At 42.9% G+C, this 19,781-nt stretch overlaps 1 protein-coding gene across 10 annotated transcripts in view; it reads left to right on the top strand.

Annotated features, from left to right (window-relative positions):
• LRFN2 (leucine rich repeat and fibronectin type III domain containing 2) overlaps nt 1–19,781 on the top strand; it is a 218,884-nt gene that overhangs the window by 145,620 nt on the left and 53,483 nt on the right. For all 10 annotated transcript variants that reach the window (XM_048843453.2, XM_048843450.2, XM_075127037.1 and 7 more), the window contains one exon: nt 17,495–18,887. In XM_048843453.2, the coding sequence (XP_048699410.1) occupies nt 17,515–18,887 (1,373 nt within the window). In that variant the 5' untranslated portion in view covers nt 17,495–17,514. The remainder of the gene's footprint in view (nt 1–17,494; nt 18,888–19,781) is intronic.

Below are 19,781 nucleotides of genomic sequence, written 5' to 3'. Positions count from 1 at the left end.
CCTAGAATCCTTCTTTTTGTAGTCTTGGTAGGAAGCTCTCTGTGGATTAGTATGTTGTTCAGAGGTGTGTTGGAAATATTCCTTGAGTCGGAGACGTCAAAAATAGGATTCTAGGTCACCACAGAACTATATCATGTTTGTGGGGGTGGAGGGGCAGAAGGAGAGGCCCCGAGATAGGACAGCTGCTTCTGCTGGGCTAAGAGTATAGTTGGATAGGTTAACAATATTGCTGGGTGGGTTGAGGGTACCATTGCTGTGGCCCCTTGTGGCATGTAGTTGTTTAGAAAGTTTAGTGTTCTTTTTCTTTTGTAGAGAAGCAAAGTGTGTGTTGTAAATGGCTTGTCTAGTTTTAGTAAAGTCCAGCCACAAGGAAGTTTGTGTGGAAATTCTAGGTGGACTCCTCCTGAAGGTTGAGACAGCAGACTGGACTTCTACCCACCCGCCTCTTCCTATCCCTCTTCAGACCCTTCCAGCAGGCTCCCACTACAGCTGGCTGCTGCAGCCTGGTGAGTCTTCCTCCTGAGGGGATCTAGTACTTAAAAGTGAAAAAGCCTGGAAGACCTATTAGCACAACATTGAAGCCATTTAACAGACATTTGCCAGCCCCCAGGTATTGTTTCTGAATTTACTGACAAAAACAGTTGTGCATTACTGTAATTATTTACTCAGAACATGTGAGTCTACAGGACCTTAGTTTAAAATTTGCTTTAAAAATATTTCATTAGTGTGTTTCTGAAGATTATAAAATCATAAAAATCCTTGCATAGATTTTTAGATGCACGATCTAAGTCTTCATCTTTAGCCTTAAATGCTTGGATCTTCAGACATACAGGTTTTTAAATAAATCGTTCAGAAGACCACCCTTATCTAAAATACACATGTGAGCCCGGACTGCTGTTGGGCATAGGGGCACCAGTTTAATAATACTGCATAGGGCCCCATAAATTCTAAGGACGGCCCTGGTTTTCACCCACGTTTTGGCAGTGTGCTTAGCACTGCAGTCTCTGTATACATAGGACTGAATGAGTTGACTTTTAAAGCTATATGGGGAAGGGGTCCTGTCATTCAGAGGGAAACCAGTTATGGTTTGGGTTTTTTTTAAAATACCCTCTGTTGGGAGAACAGCTGAAAGACGCAATATATATGGCTTAATCATGCCATGGTGCTGAATTAACTTCATAGCTATAAATAACATCCATGATTTAAACACTAAACCTTACAACTTGGGGAGAGAGATGGTTGAGGCTGACTTTGACTTTGAAGGTAAATATCATTCTAGCATAGTTTTTCCATCTTTTGCAGCATTAGAGAGAGAGGCAAGGTGCTGAATACAATTTTAAGCTCGTATTTCTTTTGTTCTGTCCTCTGTGTTTCCTGGAGTCAAAGTCCAAGTTCTAAGCAGTATCATTGAAGAGAATACAAGGTGTGAATATTAATTATAGTGGGGCAAAAAGAAAAGGAGGACTTGTGGCACCTTACAGACTAACAAATTTATTTGAGCATAAGCTTTTGTGAGCTACAGCTCACTTCATCGGATGCATAAGCAGTGGCTTATAGCCGATTTTTCAAAATGTTCTGAAAGTCACATGGATACTCAGAATGCCATGAAATTTGCTGTGCCTCCTTGGGTTTGGGGGTAGAGTCTAAACTTGGGGTCATACATCTGTGCTGGACATACTTGGTGCGTGGCCGAGGCACAAACTGATGAGACTGTGGTGGGGGATTGAGTGGGCATGCTCCGTGCATGCATTAAGCACACAGTAGTGAGACTAGGGGGAGGAGCTGAGAATGGGCATGCTCAGTACGTAGTGCAGGTCCACAAGTGCTAACGCCCTTGGATGGGAAATAACACCTTTTGAGCTGAATGGAGCAGCTGCAGTTGGCATTACCTTAACTTCGTATTACCTGTTTTTCAGAAGTTTTAAGTTTAGCCACTTTCAACACTCAGGAAGGGCATGAAGCTGCACTGGGCAACCTTAACTGCAACATTAACAAACTTTCTTGGTGGTTAATATATTTAAAAGGGAAACCCAAGGGCAACATGACATTTGTCTGAATGTAAATAAACAGTGCAACAATTCAATCCCGCCACTCATTCTCACTATGCAAATACACATATGCACAAACAAAGGTAAGCCTTTGGACACAGAGAGCCTTGCTACTCTTCAGGGCAGATGCTTTCAACGCCCTAAGGGATTTGGATGCCTAATATCCATTAACATGAATTGAGCATCCAGATGCGCTAAGTGGCTTTGAAAAGTTCAGCCTAAACTTTAGTGTATAAAAGGTGGTTGAAAAAAATTCCAAAGAAACATTTTTTTGTTGTGGTTGGAATTTGCTGATTTTAGGGCTGTTGATTAATCACAGTTAACTCATGCAATTAACTTGAAAAAATTAATCATAATTTAAAAAATTGGTTACTCACACTGTTAAACAATAGAATACCTATTGAAATTTATTACAAATTTTTGATATTTTTCTACATTTTCAAATATATTGATTTCAGTTGCAACACAGAATATAAAGTGTACACTGCTCACTTTATATTATTATTATTACAAATATTTGCCCTGTAAAAATGATAAAAGAAATAGTATTTTGCAATTCACCTCAAAGAAGTACTGTAGTGCAATCTCTTTGTTGTGAAAGTGCAATTTATAAATGTAGATTTTTTTTATTACATAACTGCACCCGAAAACAAAACAATGTAAAATTTTAGAGCTTACAATTCCACTCAGTCCTACTTCTTGTTCAGCCAATCGCTTAGACAAACAAGTTTGTTTACATTTGCAGGAGATAACGCTTCCTGCTTCTTGTTTACAATGTCACCTGAAAATGAGAACAGGTGTTCCCATGGCACTTTTGTAGCCGGCATTGCAAGGTATTTATATTCCAGATGTTCTGCACATTCGTATGCCCCTTCACGCTTCAGCATCGTTCCAGAGGACATGCTTCCATGCTGATGACACCATTAAAAAATAATGTGTTAATTAAATTTGTGACTGAACTCCTTGGGGGAGAATTGTATGTCTCCTGTTCTGTTTTACCTGCATTCTGCCATACATTTCAGTTACAGCACTCTCGGATGATGACCCAGTATGTTGTTCATTTTAAGAACATTTTCACTGCAGATTTTGACAAAACGTGAAGAAGGTACCAATGTGAGATTTCTAAAGATAGTGACAGCACTCAACCCAAGTTTTAAGAATCTGAAGTGCCTTCCAAAATCTGAGAGGGATGAGGTGTGGAGCTTGCTTTCAGAAGTCTTAAAAGAGCAACACTCTGATACAGAAACTGCAGAACGTGAACTACCAAAAAAGAAAATCAACCTTCTGCTGGTGACATCTGACTCAGAGGCTGAAAATGAACATGTGTTGTTCTGCACTGCTTTGGATCGTTATTGAGCAGAACCCATCATCAGCGTGGACGCATGTCCTCTGGAATGGTGGTTGAACCACAAAGGGACATATGAATCTTTAGCGCATCTGGCACATAACACTTGCAACGCTGAGTACAACAGAGCCATGTGAATGACTGTCCTCATTTTCAGGTGACATTGTAAACAAGAAGCAGGCAGCGTTATCGCCTGCAAATGTAAACAAACTTGTTTGTCTAAGCGATTGGCTGAACAAGAAGTAGGATTGAGTGGACTTGTAGGCTCTAAAGTTTGACATTGTTTTATTTTTGAATGCTGTTATTGTTTGTGCATAATATTACATTTGTAAGGTCAACTTTCATGATAAAGAGATTGTATTACAGTACTTGTATTAGATGAATTGAAACATATAATTTCTTTTATTTTTACAGTGCAAATATTTATAATAAAAATAAATCTAAAGTGAGCACTGTGCACTTTGTATTCTGTGTTGAACCTGAAAACAATATATTTGAAAATGTGGAAAACATCAAAAATATTTAAATAAATGGCATTCTATTATTAATAATTTTTTAAAATCATGCCATTAATCATTATTAATTTTTAATCACTTGACAGCCCTAGCTGATTTGTCAGAAATCAAAATTTTTCATGGTGATGGTTCAATTTTGATTCTATTCCCATGGAAACCACACAGAGGTCCAATGGAACCTGTCTGCGAAGCAGGTTTCCTCTCAGCTCACCGGCATGGCTTCTCAGCAGCCCTCCTGCTGAACTGCCTCAGCATTGGAGGGCTCTGGGGCAGCTAGCCATGTTCGCTTCCCTGGAGCCAATGCTCCGATCCCTTTCATAGAGAATTTAGAAATAATTGGTTTTCATTCCGAATCGTAACAAAACAAAACTTTGAGCTGTTGAAATCCTCCACTAAATTGTATGTTACTTGTCTCCGCACTGTCCTGTCACCACACACACACACCCCTAGAAATGAGGGAGACTTCCAGCGTGCTGATGTTTGAACTGAACCAAACGGTATCTTGTGCAGTGCGAGTCAGTATTGCGGCTGTTTTTTCAAGCGTTGTCCACTTTCATCATTCACAGGTGAAGTGCACTTGGTTTGTATTCGTATTTGAAATGTGACGAGGCGCCCCACTGGAAAGAGTTAACTGTGCCGGCCCATTAATAAATGGATTCATTCTTTTAAGGTGTATGGAACGTGCTGCGGTAGATGGAGAGAATGTGATGTCTTAATAGACTGGGAGACACAGGAGGCTGAAACCATTTGTCTGCATTAAAACTGTGCAGCTCCCCTGCCAGAGACTATCAGTGTTACACTCCTACATTCCAGTAGAAAAGCTACTATCAGATCACAGCTTCCCCAGCCGAAACCCTGCGGCAACGAGGACATTGTGGTGTGTAAAATAATGTATGTTCCACCAAGCTGATAGCCTAGTGCTTTAGGACTGTCTAGCTGTATCTGAATTACATCTGACCCATCCCTACAACTAACTGCGTGATGATATTAGCTTTTTGAATGTATTGCACTGGTTTTGGTGGTGGTGGTAGAAACGGGGTGAGTTTAGAGCATATAAAAGCCAGTGATCATAGCTAGGGACAGGGATGGAGCAGGCAAGTGCTATAAAAGCTTCATAGAGATACTCACAACATACACAAAGCTCTGTCAAGTATTCAGCTGAGAGAGACCAGAATCTTACTGTTACCCATGCTTAAGAATTTGTTGGGTTCTTATGGACTCAAACCAAGCTCCCCAGATCTGAACACCCCTGAACTTGGCAGCTGACCCTTATCTTTGTGCTGGATTGAACCAGAACCCCTGCTCTAAACACCCAGACTTTGCCAAAGTTCATACCTGGTTCTGAACTTAATGACTCGGTTCTATTGCCAGTAAACCCATTTTAGGTCCTGATAATAACTGTCACAGAAACTGTCCTACATTTCAGACCACCTCATGAACTAACTTTATTATTCTGCGTGCACCTCCCTATACTCTACCCAGATTGATCATTGCATCCCCAGATGCTTCCAGTCCTGATGCCTGCACTCAGGCAGAATCCCAAATGTCTTCAGCTGTGGCCGTAGTAACTAAAGTAGTTCACTGTGGGACAGTTTCAGGAAGATGGGAACAAGAGAACAAAATTCGAATGAAGCAAATGGCATGAATGAGTCTCATGACAGTGTGGGCAGCTATAAAGTTTTATTGTCACGAGTATCCTGTAGCTACATTATTCATGAGCAAGTCATGCAGGTGACAATATAAACTTTGCAGTCACCCCCATGCACCACCAGGCAGTTTAACCTTATTTATTTCTCTTCTTTTAATAGGTTTCTGTGAGGTGTCCAAACCCTTCCTGCTTTTTTTTTTATTTCTATTTGACACATTTCAGTTACTATGGAAACATCAGTCACATTGGTAAGGGCAGAGCCTAGCAGTGACTGCCACAAGTGCATGAACATATTTTTTCCATGATTTGCAGATTAATCAGAGGTTGGAGAAATAATGAAGTTCATGCAATTAATGCTATTCGTTGTTTTGTATTATACTAGCTTGTTGAAGACCCAGCTAAAATCAAAGCTCCATTGTGCTGCATATAAACACAGTAAGAGACGGCCCCGGTCCCAATGAGCTTATAGTCTAAATAAGCAAGGGTGACAAAGGGTGGGAGAAAGGAACTATTGTCTCCATTTTACATCTGGGGAACTGAGCCACATAAATATTAAGACCCCAGTGCTTGCTTACATGCTTAACGTTAAGTGCATGAGACATCCCTTTGAAGTCCGTAAAACTACCGACAGACTTAAAGTAAAGCACGTGTTTAAGTATTTGCAGGATTGGGGCCTAAGTGACTTGCCATGGTCACATGCATATTCTGTGGCAGTGCCAGGAACTAACCAAGATTTGTGTCCAGTTCTTGTTCTTAATCACAAGACCTCCTCTCCCACATGAAAAAGTGGTCATGTTCTTGGCATAGCGGCATAGTCACAGAGTTTAGGGCCAGAAGGGCCAACCGGGTCATGGAGTCTGACCTCCTGCACATCATAGACCACCAGCACCCGTGCACTAAACCTAACAACCAAAATTAGATCAAAGTATTCCAGCCCACAGGAGGCTCAACTATGATGTGCCATAGGAAGAGACTAGGAAGGACCGAGGTGCCTGAGGCCTCAGCAATGGTAGGAGAATGTCCATATATCTATACAAGATCCATAGAGACAGGGGTGGGTGGGGTGTATGTGTGTGTAATGCACGTGTGGTGTGTATATATATTATTCTGTTGTAAATAAACCTGAGGACTAAACTTATACAAACACGGGGCTTCATTTTCCTAAGTGTTGGGTATTTTGTTGGAAATCTAGTTAATTAGAATAGTAGATTTTAAAGCCAGAAGAGACCATCATAATCATTTAGTCTGACCTCATGTACAATACAGACTAAAGAACCTTACTCCACAATGTCAGCATCAAATACATAACTTCTGTTTGGAGCTATAGCACCTCTTTTAGGGAAAAAACATCCAGTCTTGGCTACAAGTGCTGGAGAATCCTCCATATCTCGAGGTAAATTGTTCTAATGGTTAATTTACCCTCTTTGTTAAAAATTTGCACTTTATTGGTAGACTGAACGTGTCTGGCTTCAGCTTCCAACTTTTGTATCTTTGTATGCCTTTGTCTGCTAGATTAAAAAGCACTATCAGAAAACTTTTTCTACGTTGGTACTTATAGACTATGTTGAAGTCCCCTCTTAACCTTTTCTTTGACAAGCTAAATAGATTGAGCTTCTTTCAACTCTCAGTGTAAGGCAGGTTTTCCAGACTCTTGTTAAGAGTTTAGAGAAAAGCTACATCTTGTTTGAAGTACAGACACCAGAACTGGACAAAGTATTCTGGTTATAGTCCCAGAAATGCTGTATAAGGAGGTAACACCAACTCTTACTCCTACTTATAGGTCCAAAAATTGCTTTTACTCTCTTAGTTACCACATTGCACTGGAAATTCAGTTATCTACCATGACCCCTATGTCCTCTGAGAGTCTCTGCTTCCTAGGACACAGAATTATTAGTATACATAGGGGCTAGATTGTGCCTTTAAGACATAGGCCTATGGTCTGGGGGGATGGGGAATTGCGCACACCCCAGTGGGAGCTCTCAGAGGCATTGTGCCTGACTCAGACACCATTTCTGTGAAGAGACTAGAGGAGCATAAGCCGGAGTGGTATCTGTTGCATGCTTTAACCACTCTTCCCCCAACACACACATACCAGATGGGGCCAGCTGTGCTGTCCGGTGCAGAGGGAAGGCAGAACCATGACCACATCCTTAGTGGCACCAGCCTTCCCAAACACCAGTGCAAGCCTCCAGAAGTCTTTGTGCTTTTTGAACACAATAGTTAGGACTGAGTTTGGCTCCTGCACAGGTATCTGGGGCTCCTGTCAGCTCCCTTCCCACCCACACAAGCTGCAGACATCTGGCACTCAGTCATTACATAATGAATAACTCATGTGCCAGATTTCCCTTCCCCCCCACCCTTTTTTTCCCCCCAAAGCATTCTGGAGCGGCTTGTGTAATTCTCGGATTTATTCATTATTTTGAAGTATTTTGCAATAGGATTTGTGTGCCCGTATATGAACCATTCTAGAGTGGTGTAAAGCAGCCGAGGATCTGGCCCATTGTGTCTGAAGCAAGCAAATGCCTCCATGAGCACTGGGGGAATCTAGCAAGTGGCAGCATCCTCTACACCACGGGTTCTCAAACTGGGGGTCACGACCCCTCAGGGGGTTGCAAAGTTATGATGTGGGGGTTGTGAGAAGTCAGCCTCCAGCCGCAAACCCTGCTTCTCCTCCAGCATTTGTAATAGTGTTAAATATAAAAAAGTGTTTTTAATTTTATTAATTTTATTTATTTGCACTCATAGGTCTGCTGTGTAGAAGGGGTCACCAATACAAAAGTTTGAGAACCACTGCTCTGCACCCTTTGACAGGGTCCCACCCATCCTGCATCATATGGTGTTCCTCTCACCACTGCCAGTGCCAGATTTCCTCAGGCCTTGCACTGTGGGGTGGAATTTTCTAAAGAGTTTAGCATTGCCCTAACTGTGCTCCCATTGAAGTCAATGGGAACGGAGTATGATGTTCTAAAGTGCAATCCAGACTGGTGAGGGGCTGTGTCACTTCTGTCCTGCAACCTATGGTACCTCACCTTGCTTCACAGCTGTAGTTCCCACTCTAGGCTCGTTGAAAACAGCCAAACAGCATGCAGTTCACACCTAAGCATCTGTGTATAGTCACAGGTTTGGTCCAGCAACTCTGACCCTACCAGCCTGTCAGCAAACACCAGCCACACTCTGGCTTCCAGCAGCCTTGGTTACTACCTGCACACTCCCCCAACACACTCCCAGTCCCAGATTTTCGCCCCAAAAACATGTCTTGGACAGTCCAGATCTATTAGGTCTGTTGCTCCTCTAAAGGGATCAATATACAACAGTCTGCTACCTTAAATGGAGTTACTTTCAAACAATTCACAATACTTTATTAGTTTAAATTAAAGAATAAAACAAGTTTATTTAACTACAAAGAGAGATTTTAGGTGTGTACAGGTATAAGGCTTTAAAGTCAGAAATGGTTCCAAGAGAAATAAAGATAAAACACTTTCTAAACTTTAAAAAACTAGACTTGGTTCACAGTGAAATTCTTACACAGGTTCCCGGTAACATTGCTGACCACATTTCAGATCCGGATCTGTTCCCAAAGTCCAGAGGCTGTTTTATTTGTTGTCTTAGGTGGAAAAGAGAGAGATGGACAGGAACATATAACTCCTTGTGTTTTCCCCCCTCACTTTTATAGTTGTCACCTTTTGAAATGCATTTTCCTGAGGGTTACCCCTAGTTAAAGGTTTCAGAGGAACAGCCGTGTTAGTCTGTATTCGCAAAAAGAAAAGGAGTACTTGTGGCACCTTAGAGACTAACCAATTTATTTGAGCATGAGCTTTCGTGAGCTACAGCTCACTTCATCATTCAAACAGTAAAGAAGGCAGCATGGTGTCTGGTAGTGAAAGAGTTTTTCTTCTCACCTCTGTTTTCTGAAATGCAGATTTCCCTTGTCTCCTCTCTTCCCCTCTCGCTGTCTGAGGACCCTGTTTACAACTTACATTTAAACTGAGGAAAATACACATTCCTTTGTTTAGGCAGACCTGTTTTAACAACTTTTTCCTAGGCAGGGCTGCATGTTTTTGAACATGTGCTAATAACATCACATAGGGAGACTTCATAACTAAATGGTGATGCATACATTTCATCATGATATTATTGACCAGCTAGTTAGTTAGTTTTCAAATGATACCTCACAAGGCATATTTTGTACAAAGGTTATGCCTATGGCACATAGAGTGTGATTAGTATTTTTGAAAATCCCATCCCCACATCACAAAGACAGAGATTACACCTGCCGAGCAGAGCTGAAAGAGGGTGAAGGGGTGGTTCCTTGCATCCTCCCTTTCCCTCTAGCCCTGTCACTGCAAAGAGCTAGGCCCAATCTTGCCCTCAGATTCCTTAACCCTTGGGTCCTAGAGTACTAGCAAGTAGCAGACTGGAACTTGCTCTCCCTCCATCTCTCTTTTTACATGTACACAACAGTCACAGCTATGAATAGACAGTTACCTTGTAATGAACTGGTACCACTGTATGCAAAGGTTTTTGGAATTTCTATGCAAGACTCAATGAATATAGAATTAACAAGTGCCTTGGAGACAGTCCTAAAATGAGATGCCACATCTGAAGAGTTGTCTTTATAAGGGGATTTTGAATACAAAATACCATGGTTTATGCCTTGTGCTCACATTAATTCATACTGAATTTAGTAAGAGTACTAAAGAGGTTATTTTTCATCCTGTACTAAGACAGGAACTTTGCCAGATTTACAGACTTGCAGTCGAGGCTGCCCCTTTGGCTGGCTGATAGATATCTATTACATGTAAATCAGTTGAGGGAGATATTCCCTTCTGGTTGCTGCTGGATGTGAGTGGAGCTGGGGGTCATAGGAGATCTGGGGTCTGCACCTTTTGGATAAACAAACAGGCTTGAGTAAAATAAGAACCAGGCCAAATTTTGCCCAAAGCCTAAACTGACACCTCCAATATATATATGTAGATAGATAGATTAGATTAGATTTTGGGATTCCACTTCCAGTAACATAAATTCAATCAATCTAATGTTACTGCAAGTGGAATCCCAAAATCTATATATAATGTGGGAGGGTCAATGTAGGTTTTAAAGTTTGGGGCAGGGCTGCCAGAATCGGGGACCAAGGGGCCATACCTCCCCTTTTTACTGGCCACAAGGGGGAGCGAGCGAGGGGCGGGGGCAAAAGGAGCAGGGAGTGTGGGGTCTTAAGGAGAAAGGGTGGCGTGGGGGGGGCAGGGCCATGATTTGAGCACTTGTGGCCCTCCCACTTTTAGGGGCCTTCTGCTGCTCCTGATTTGGGGTGGTTCTTCGTTTACCTAAGCCCATTTACTACCAGAAGTGGAATCACCATATCTTATGAAGAAGGCAGTTCTCATTGTTGTATCCATTCCGCTTGAAACCAGGAAGTACCAAGGGCATCACGAGAGAGCCTAGACGTTGGGAGATTTTCGGATAAGCTTTGGATACATACTGTTCATACTTCTGAATTTTCATCCAAACGATGGGCTGGAAGTCTCCATTCCTCCTGCAGGAAAAATCTAAGGGGAGGTGGGGGAAGGAATGGCACTGGGAATCCCACAAAGTTCTCTCCTTGAGGAGCCTCATCCATACCTTAACTGACTAACTTTCTAGGCTCGTACATAAAAAATCCTGCATATACCATGGATTCCTAGGACTCTGCAGGGAACAAATACATGTGTCCTGAAGCCCTACAAGCTTATTGCTGGGCCTTGCTGTTGCAAGAGCAGTCTAAACTCCATTAGCCAGCACACAACTGAATGAACGCTAATGCACTGGGCTCCAGCTTAGCGGCTCATCACTAAGAGCCCAATCTGGCACTATCATTGATGAGTACTCACTGTTCTCTCACCAGCAGCTTCACTGAAGTCTGAGACTATTCATACAGGTAAGGTACCATTCAGTAAAAATGACGTAAATGGGCCCTAAGGTAGAGCATCACAAGGACGTCTATGGTACCAAAATACCAGTGCTGGTGATATATCACAATGGCTGGGACTTTCTACTGAAAATAACTAGCACAGTAATACTTCCAAATAGTATACTACAGTCAGAATGACAACTGCCATGATATGCCACTCCTGCTAAAGATGCTATTGATCCTTCTGCTGGTAAAAGCATTTGCGTTCTTTCTCTCTCTCTCTTTCAAACACATAGACACACAGCAGATGAGCTGTCAAATCTTCCACAGATGGTTTCCCCATTGGGGTTTGCATTGCCATTTAGAAGCTCCTGTTTTACAGCCTCCTCTCTGTGTATGGATGCCTGTTTTCCATAATTAAGTTCTGTTCCTGCCCTGTTTTTGCAAACCCTTTTCACTCCGATGCTCACAGTCGATGATCTCCCAAAATTGCTATGATATTTAACAGCATCCAAAAAAGAAAAAGGAAAAAAGGCAGTTAGGTGATTGGGACACTTAAAGGAGACATTGCTCCTAAGCCCTGGTCTACACTAGGACTTTAGGTCGAATTTAGCAGCTTTAAATTGATGTAAACCTGCACCTGTCCACACGATGAAGCCCTTTATTTCGACTTAAAGGGCTCTTAAAATAGATTTCCTTACTCCACCCCTGACAAGTGGATTAGCGCTTAAATCGGCCTTGCCGGGTCGAATTTGGGGTACTTTGGACGCAGTTCTACGGTATTGGCCTCCGGGAGCTATCCCAGAGTGCTCCATTTTGACTGCTCTGGAGAGCACTCTCAACTCAGATGCACGATTGTTTGCCGTTGCTCTGACGCAGGGAGGGGCAACTGACGACACGGCTAACAGGATTGGCTTACAGGGAGCTAAAATCAACAAAGGGGGTGGCTTTACATCAAGGAGTATTTCAGGCAGGACTTCACGAAGGGCTCCAATAAGAAATGGTGCACCTAAGTTATTGTTCTTATTGGAACAAGGAGGTTAGTCTGGCCTCTGATTGATATATGGCTAGATTTACCTCGCTGCACCTTCTCTGTGAGTGACTGCAGTGTGACCTAGAGGAATGAGTCCCCTAGACGGGTGGGGGAGGGGGGAGAGGGTTGCAAATGAGTACAAAACAAATCTGGTTTATTTCTTGTTTTGATCCACTTTTACATCTTTGGCTGGCAGCAGACGGTGCAGAAGGACTGCATGCCATCCACATCTCATGGCTGCTCGGCAGAAGATGGTACAATAGGACTGCTAGCCATCCTCATCTCTTGCCTGCCTGGCAGAAGATGATGCAATAGGACTGCTAGCAATCCGTATCACCTACTTGCTCACCATAAGATGGTTCAATAGGACTGACTGCAGGACTAAAGAGAATGACTTGATCAAGTCACTCCAAATTTAGTCCCTGCGCCCATGTCTGCCCAGGCGCTCCTGATCGACCTCACACAGGCGACCAGGAACACCTCGGACATGACGATGATGGCTACCAGTCCTATTGCACCGTCTGCTGCCACAAGGCAATGGGTTGCTGTTGCTCTGTAGCAATGCAGTACTGCGTCTGCCAGTACCCAGGAGACATACAGTGACAGTGAGCTGAGCGGGCTCCGTGCTTGCCGTGGTATGGCATCTGCACAGGTAACTCAGGGAAAAAAGGCACGAAACGATTGTCTGCCCTTGCTTTCACGGAGGGAGGGAGGGAATGGGGGCCTGACGATATATACCCAGAACCACCCGCAACAAAGTTTTAGCCCCATCAGGCATTGGGATCTCAACCCAGAATTCCAATGGGCAGCGGAGACTGCGGGAACTGTGGGATAGCTACCCACAGTGCAACACTCCGGAAGTAGACGCTTGCCTCGGTACTGTGGAAGCACTCCGCCGAGTTAATACACTTAGAGCATTTTATGTGGGGACAAACACACTCGAATATATAAAACCGATTTCTAAAAAAACGACTTCTATAAATTCGACCTAATTTCGTAGTGTAGACATACCCTAAGTGTGCATTTATATTCCCAAATATATGTTTGGGGATTGGAGATGTGGGGGAAGAGAGAAGCTGGGGAAGGGCTTATTAGTAATTAACTGTATTGATCTTTCCCCAAAATTGTTTTTAAGTTGCTTTTTGTTTGTTGTTTCAGCTGTAGGGAGATATACAAAAGTAAGGTCTCACAGCATGATTATAATTAAGATTCAAAAAGCCCATTAAGAAAAGGAGTACTTGTGGCACTTTAGAGACTAACCAATTTATTTGAGCATAAGCTTTCATGAGCATGTTGCATCCGATGAAGTGAGCTGTAGCTCACGAAAGCTTATGCTCAAATAAATTGGTTAGTCTCTAAGGTGCCACAAGTACTCCTTTTCTTTTTGCGAATACAGATGAACACGGCTGCTACTCTGAAAAAAGCCCATTGTCTGTAGAAAACTAGCAATTGATGATAATTTAAAGGATATTTAAAGAGCTTTGTGAACTATGCCATAGATTTGCGTCAATAATAAACTTGCTAAGTATTAACAAACATATTTTAACCATTAGTTCCTTATTTAATATATAAGGCAAAATGACACTAATTGATTCCTTTTTTAAAAAAAAAAAAAACCCTCAGTCATATTTGTTTGTAGAACTCAGCAGTTACTGATGCTTCAATCCTTCCCCCCCCCCCATAAAATAATATTACATAAATGCTAATATCCCAACATTGCTGATCAACCCCGTCATTAAAGAAAAAAATCCCAATGCCCCCTTCCCCACCCCTCAAAAAAAATTCCCTACGGTGTACAGCTCAGCATGTGGGATACTTTACAGTTATATAGCTCCTTTCTTTCTCTACTGATTTACATACTGTATTAGGGAGTATACCAGAAATATTTTTCCTACTAGTGAAATGCAACCACTTCTGGGCAGAGTACAACATCGGTGCACATGAACACTGTATTGCAATTTAGGGCAGAAGAATCTGTACCCAGCTGAAGCTGCAGGAACAACTTAAGGAGGAACTCCGGTATTCAGATACCATGGTGATGAGAGTGGAGTAAAATCTGCATAGATACAGGATAGTCAGAATGTACTTAACCCAGTTAATAATTTGGCAACACCTCCCAGTGCTCTAGCACCCAAGTGGTCAGGATTTGAGTCATGTTATACAAATGATGAAAGCAGCCCTACAATAACAAATGGCTCTGGGACCCAATTCTCATTGACTGTAATGGGAGCAGGAGCTGTTTCTCAGAGCAAGAACTGGAAAACATTCATTGATGTGACAGGCATTGGTTCCAGTGCCAGAGGATTATTAACCAACCTGGATCTCTTCTTTACATTATGATATAATAGGTGGACAATGGTCTTTTCAACTGTGGGATGAAGTATATATAAATGGATAGTTAGCTGTATTTATTGAAAAGTGTTCCTGGTGTCAGATGGTTTCTCAGGGGCGAATGGCATCCCAATGCTAATCACTACAGCTCTTTGTGGGGTGCTGTGTGAAATCACCGTGTATGCAGTGGTAACATCTCTCCAAGCCATTTTTAGACCCAGATGATTTATTTACCACCTACAAATATGCAGGGTCAGAATTATTATAGGTAAATGTTTCAGAGTGGACCCTTCCCTCAGTGGTTAAAGCTTGTTTACTACTTCCTTCAAAGCAGACAATGTAACACAGGGCTTGATGTTACTCAGTATAAAAGATGATGAGCTGCAGGGGTGGTGATAAATACTTCAATCACTTACCAAAAGCAAACCTCTGAGATGTCTCCTCATTAAATCAGATGAAGCCACCTTAGAAACGTGGGTCTGTAAAAGGAACCAATATAGCATGAGTGTCTTCTTTCTTATTCTATAAGGTTTCCTTTTCAAAGGATGCTACTAAAGGGCACTGAAAGCATGAGGCATCTGTGTGATCAGGAAGGGGTGCTACATGCCCCTAGGGTCACAAATAGTGGTGTGAGGTTATGTAGTAGAGGTGATGAAGGTCAAATGGAGGTGAACTCCTCTCCTTAGTGATTTAGGGTTGTCTTGTGCTTTTAGGCATAGCCCTAAGCAGGGGACAGGTGTGTAAACTTTACCTCCCTAGAAGTTAACCCTGGGTGACTTCATAGTTTATGGACACCTCTCAAAGAAATAGTTCCCTCCCATCTTCCCCCTTGTCTGTGGGGCAGAGGGAGGACTGCTCATTTCTTATCCCTCCCTGCCTATGGGGTGAGGGGGCAATGAGGAAAGTAAGCAGGCATATATCCTGTGCACCCAGACCCAAGAGTCAGATAGCCCATGCAGGGACCTGGGGGTGTTTTTACTTCCCTGCAGAGGCATGTGGTTCCAGGCACGATCTAGCCCTCTGAATCGATCTCTAAGTGTTTTGTTTGTTCTTTGAATTAATGCTCCTAGCAGATCAAGATGACAAGATATGTTTGCACATGAGATTTGAGAAACAGATGGAAGCGATGAGGCAGGGAGATACAAGAAGGATGTTAGGGACAACAGAAGATGCAGGGGAGCACATACTGACATCAACAGACTGAAGGGATAGAAAGGAAGATGGTTCTAGAATATGAATGGGAAAAGAGGGCAGGGGACAGGAGACGAGAGAAAGAGATTAGATCTACGCTGGAAGTCGGAATGAGTCCATGATGTGTTTGAGAACAGAAATCACAGTTCTAGCTACTGTATAATTTAGATACTCTAATAGCACTTTAAATTTCAAGGCACAGATGTCTCAGATCCTGTTTTTACTTACATTGTAACCTTTGACCATGTTAATTACCAGGGCTCAGATTCCCCCAACAAGTTCTGCATGTGGAGTGGAATCTATCCATGCGGTTCTCTCATTTCCTGCATGGAAGGGCACTCAACTGCCTCCACAGCACCGCTGCCCTTCTTCAAGTCCCCACAAAGACCTTTCTGTGGGTCTAGAATTTGCACGGGGAAGGGGGTGGAGACTGGCTGGCCAAGGGGAAGTGGGCAGGTCAGGGAGGATGCAAATCATTCCATTCAGACCCAGTGGGCAATCCCAACCCGAGAGGGTCTGAACTGCAAGGAAGTCAGGGTAATGGGAAGTTTGCCAGGGGCCAGAGCAGCATAGATGTCCTACAGATGCCTGGGGATCTGCTACGCTGGGCTCTGCAGCATTTTCCATGGGGGTGACCTCCTGGTGAGATGGCATGGTGAAGCTGAACTGAATTTCCATGCAGTGAGTTTTCCAGGAGACTTCCTCTCCCTGAGCTGCCTCCAGTGGGTTTAGTCATGGGAGGGGATGAACTGGCTAGACAATTACACTTTAATTATCATGTAACTGATGGGAAAATATGTGGCTATTTTTATCCTCTAAATTGGAACTTTTGACCCTAAGTTTAACTCCACATTATTGCGCAGGGATGTGTAATTACTCACGGGCTCCTTCTGCCCTCAGAGAAGTATGCATAATTCCCACTGAAGTCACGCTGATTTTAAGTAAGTGCACTGCCCAAAGATAGGCTATGTCCTCATCCAGCTACCTAATATTTAACTGTAAACCCTGTTATGTTACCATATAGCTAAAGAGCAGTGAGTTAACAAAACTCATGAGCAGACAAACCATTATGTCTGTAAATATGAATGGTCATTTTGGATAATAACTTCTATTCTACTCCGATTCAAAATGCCACCATCATAATCTGGAAAAAAAACAAGTGTCTTATAGAGGGAGAAATTGCTGCTCTAACCACAGAATTAGCACTTGTTGTTGGGAAGAATGGATGCCTCAAAGATAGGAATAGCCATTCTGGGTCAAATTAATGGTCCATCTAGCCCAGTAGTCTGTCTTCTGATAGTTACCATTGTCAGATGATTAAGAGGCAATGAACAGAACAGGGCAGTTTCGAGTGATCCATCCCCTGTTGTCCAGTCCCAGCTTCTCCCACATGACTGGGAGAAGTTGCACTTGAGCTGATTCTTTGGGGAAGATATTAGACAAAAAGCATGAGTGAAAAAGCTGCTGACTCAACTGTAATTCTTCCTTTCTTGCAGGTACTGCTGCGTGATTTACCATGGAAAAATTGCTCTGCAGCATCCTGGTGTTTGGAATGGCAGTTGCGGTCAATGCTTGTCCCAAATACTGTGTGTGTCAGAACCTGTCGGAGTCACTGGGTACTCTGTGTCCCTCCAAGGGCCTCCTTTTTGTACCATTAGACATAGACCGAAGGACTGTTGAACTCCGACTTGGGGGTAACTTCATTGTTAACATCAACCGACAGGACTTTGCCAATATGTCTGGCCTTGTTGACCTCACTTTGTCCAGGAATACCATCAGTTACATTCAGCCCTACTCCTTCGCTGATCTAGAAAGCCTTCGGTCTTTGCATTTGGACAGCAATAGGCTGCCCAACATTGGAGAGGATATTTTGAGAGGCTTAATTAACCTTCAGCACTTGATAATAAATAACAACCAGCTGAGCAGCATCTCGGACGAAGCCTTTGAGGATTTTCTGGTGACGTTGGAAGATTTGGATCTTTCCTACAATAACCTCCAAGGCATACCCTGGGAATCTATAAGGAAGATGGTAAACCTGCACCAGATTAGCTTGGATCATAACCTGATAGATTATATTACAGAGGGGACGTTTGCAGATCTTCAGAAATTGGCCAGATTGGATCTAACCTCTAACAGACTTCAAAAGCTCCCCCCAGATCCCATATTTGCCAGGTCCCAAATATCTCCATTAGAAGCAACTCCATTTTCTCCACCTCTGTCTCTTAGCTTTGGAGGCAACCCCCTGCATTGTAACTGTGAGCTGTTGTGGTTAAGGCGGCTTGACAGAGATGATGATATGGAAACTTGTGCTTCCCCTCCAAATCTAAAGGGAAGATACTTTTGGCATGTACGGGAAGAGGAATTTGTTTGTGAGCCACCTCTCATTACCCAGCATACTCACAAGTTACTGGTTTTAGAAGGGCAAACTGCCACATTGAAGTGTAAAGCCATTGGGGACCCATCCCCAGTCATTCACTGGGTGGCTCCAGATGACCGACTCATTGGGAATTCTTCGAGGACAGCAGTCTACGATAATGGTACTTTAGATATCGTTATCACTACATCCAAGGATTATGGAACTTTCACGTGCATCGCAGCCAATGCTGCAGGAGAATCAACCGCGACCATTGAGCTCTCAATTGTGCAGCTTCCACACCTCAGCAACAGTACAGGCCGAGCCGCCCCACCCAAATCCAGGCTTTCTGACATCACTAGCTCCAGCAAGTCCAATCGAGGGGAGACGAAAGGTCCACCTGAAAGGGCTGTCCTGGTGTCAGAGGTGACAACTACCTCAGCTTTGGTCAAGTGGATGGTGAGCAAGTCAGCCCCTAGGGTTAAAATGTATCAGCTGCAATATAACTGCTCGGATGATGAAGTTCTAATTTACAGGTAAATGTGACTGCCAGTTTTTCCTTTGAAAATTAAGATGATGGGCATGTGGGGGGAAGGGGATTGGGTTAATAATGGATGATGTAGCCTGTCATTGTTATGTCACTGATTTGAATCTGACCCAAGATGGCGGTGACAAAAATTCCTTACTATTTGATAGGTCTGTCTGTCTAACCTATCTACCTGTATACAGTACTGATCACTGTAGTATCTAGGCTCTGACTAGACCGTTTCATAGTTAATTGGCATCCATGTTGGGGGAAAAAATCACCATTGCAGTTGGCACACTTGTTGGTACTCTTGGAAAAGAAGGCAAAAATTACTTTGCTTGGAGATTAAATTCCTTTCCCACATGGAGAGGTGCCCACCTGCCACTCCGCCACCCTTAACCAGAATCAGGGTTGAAGCATACTGGTATGGAGGGGAAACGGTGTGGATGAAAGCTTGTCCTGTCTATCCGCAGCCCATGTTCTACCTATTCCAAGGAATAAGAGAAGACCTCAAGGGATTTCACTTTGGCACTTTAAACCATATTGGGGTTTTATTCTCCTCTCACTTACACCAGTTTTACACTCCTGTCACTGATGTCACTACAGCTTTTTGTGATTTACACCAGTGTTCATGGAAAGAAGAACCAGACCCATAACTGCAAATATGCAGGGCCTGATAAACCAACAGTGCTACTCCAGCTTTACACCAGTTTTGATTTCAGTGGCATTCCATAGGTATAAAACAGGAATAAATCAGGGGGGAAGCAAGCACATGAAAAGGAAAGATGCTGTAAATTTTAGGTGTTAAAAAAGTAGTAGGAAATGCCTTAACAGAATAGGAAAATAGTAGTGTGTTATTGTGTGTAAGATTGATGTAGTGTGTTTAGGCTAGTGATGAAAACAA

The sequence above is a fragment of the Caretta caretta genome, chromosome 3, assembly GCF_965140235.1.
Source record: "Caretta caretta isolate rCarCar2 chromosome 3, rCarCar1.hap1, whole genome shotgun sequence".
Lineage (NCBI taxonomy): Eukaryota > Metazoa > Chordata > Testudines > Cheloniidae > Caretta > Caretta caretta.
This window is presented reverse-complemented; position numbering and strand designations above follow the sequence as displayed.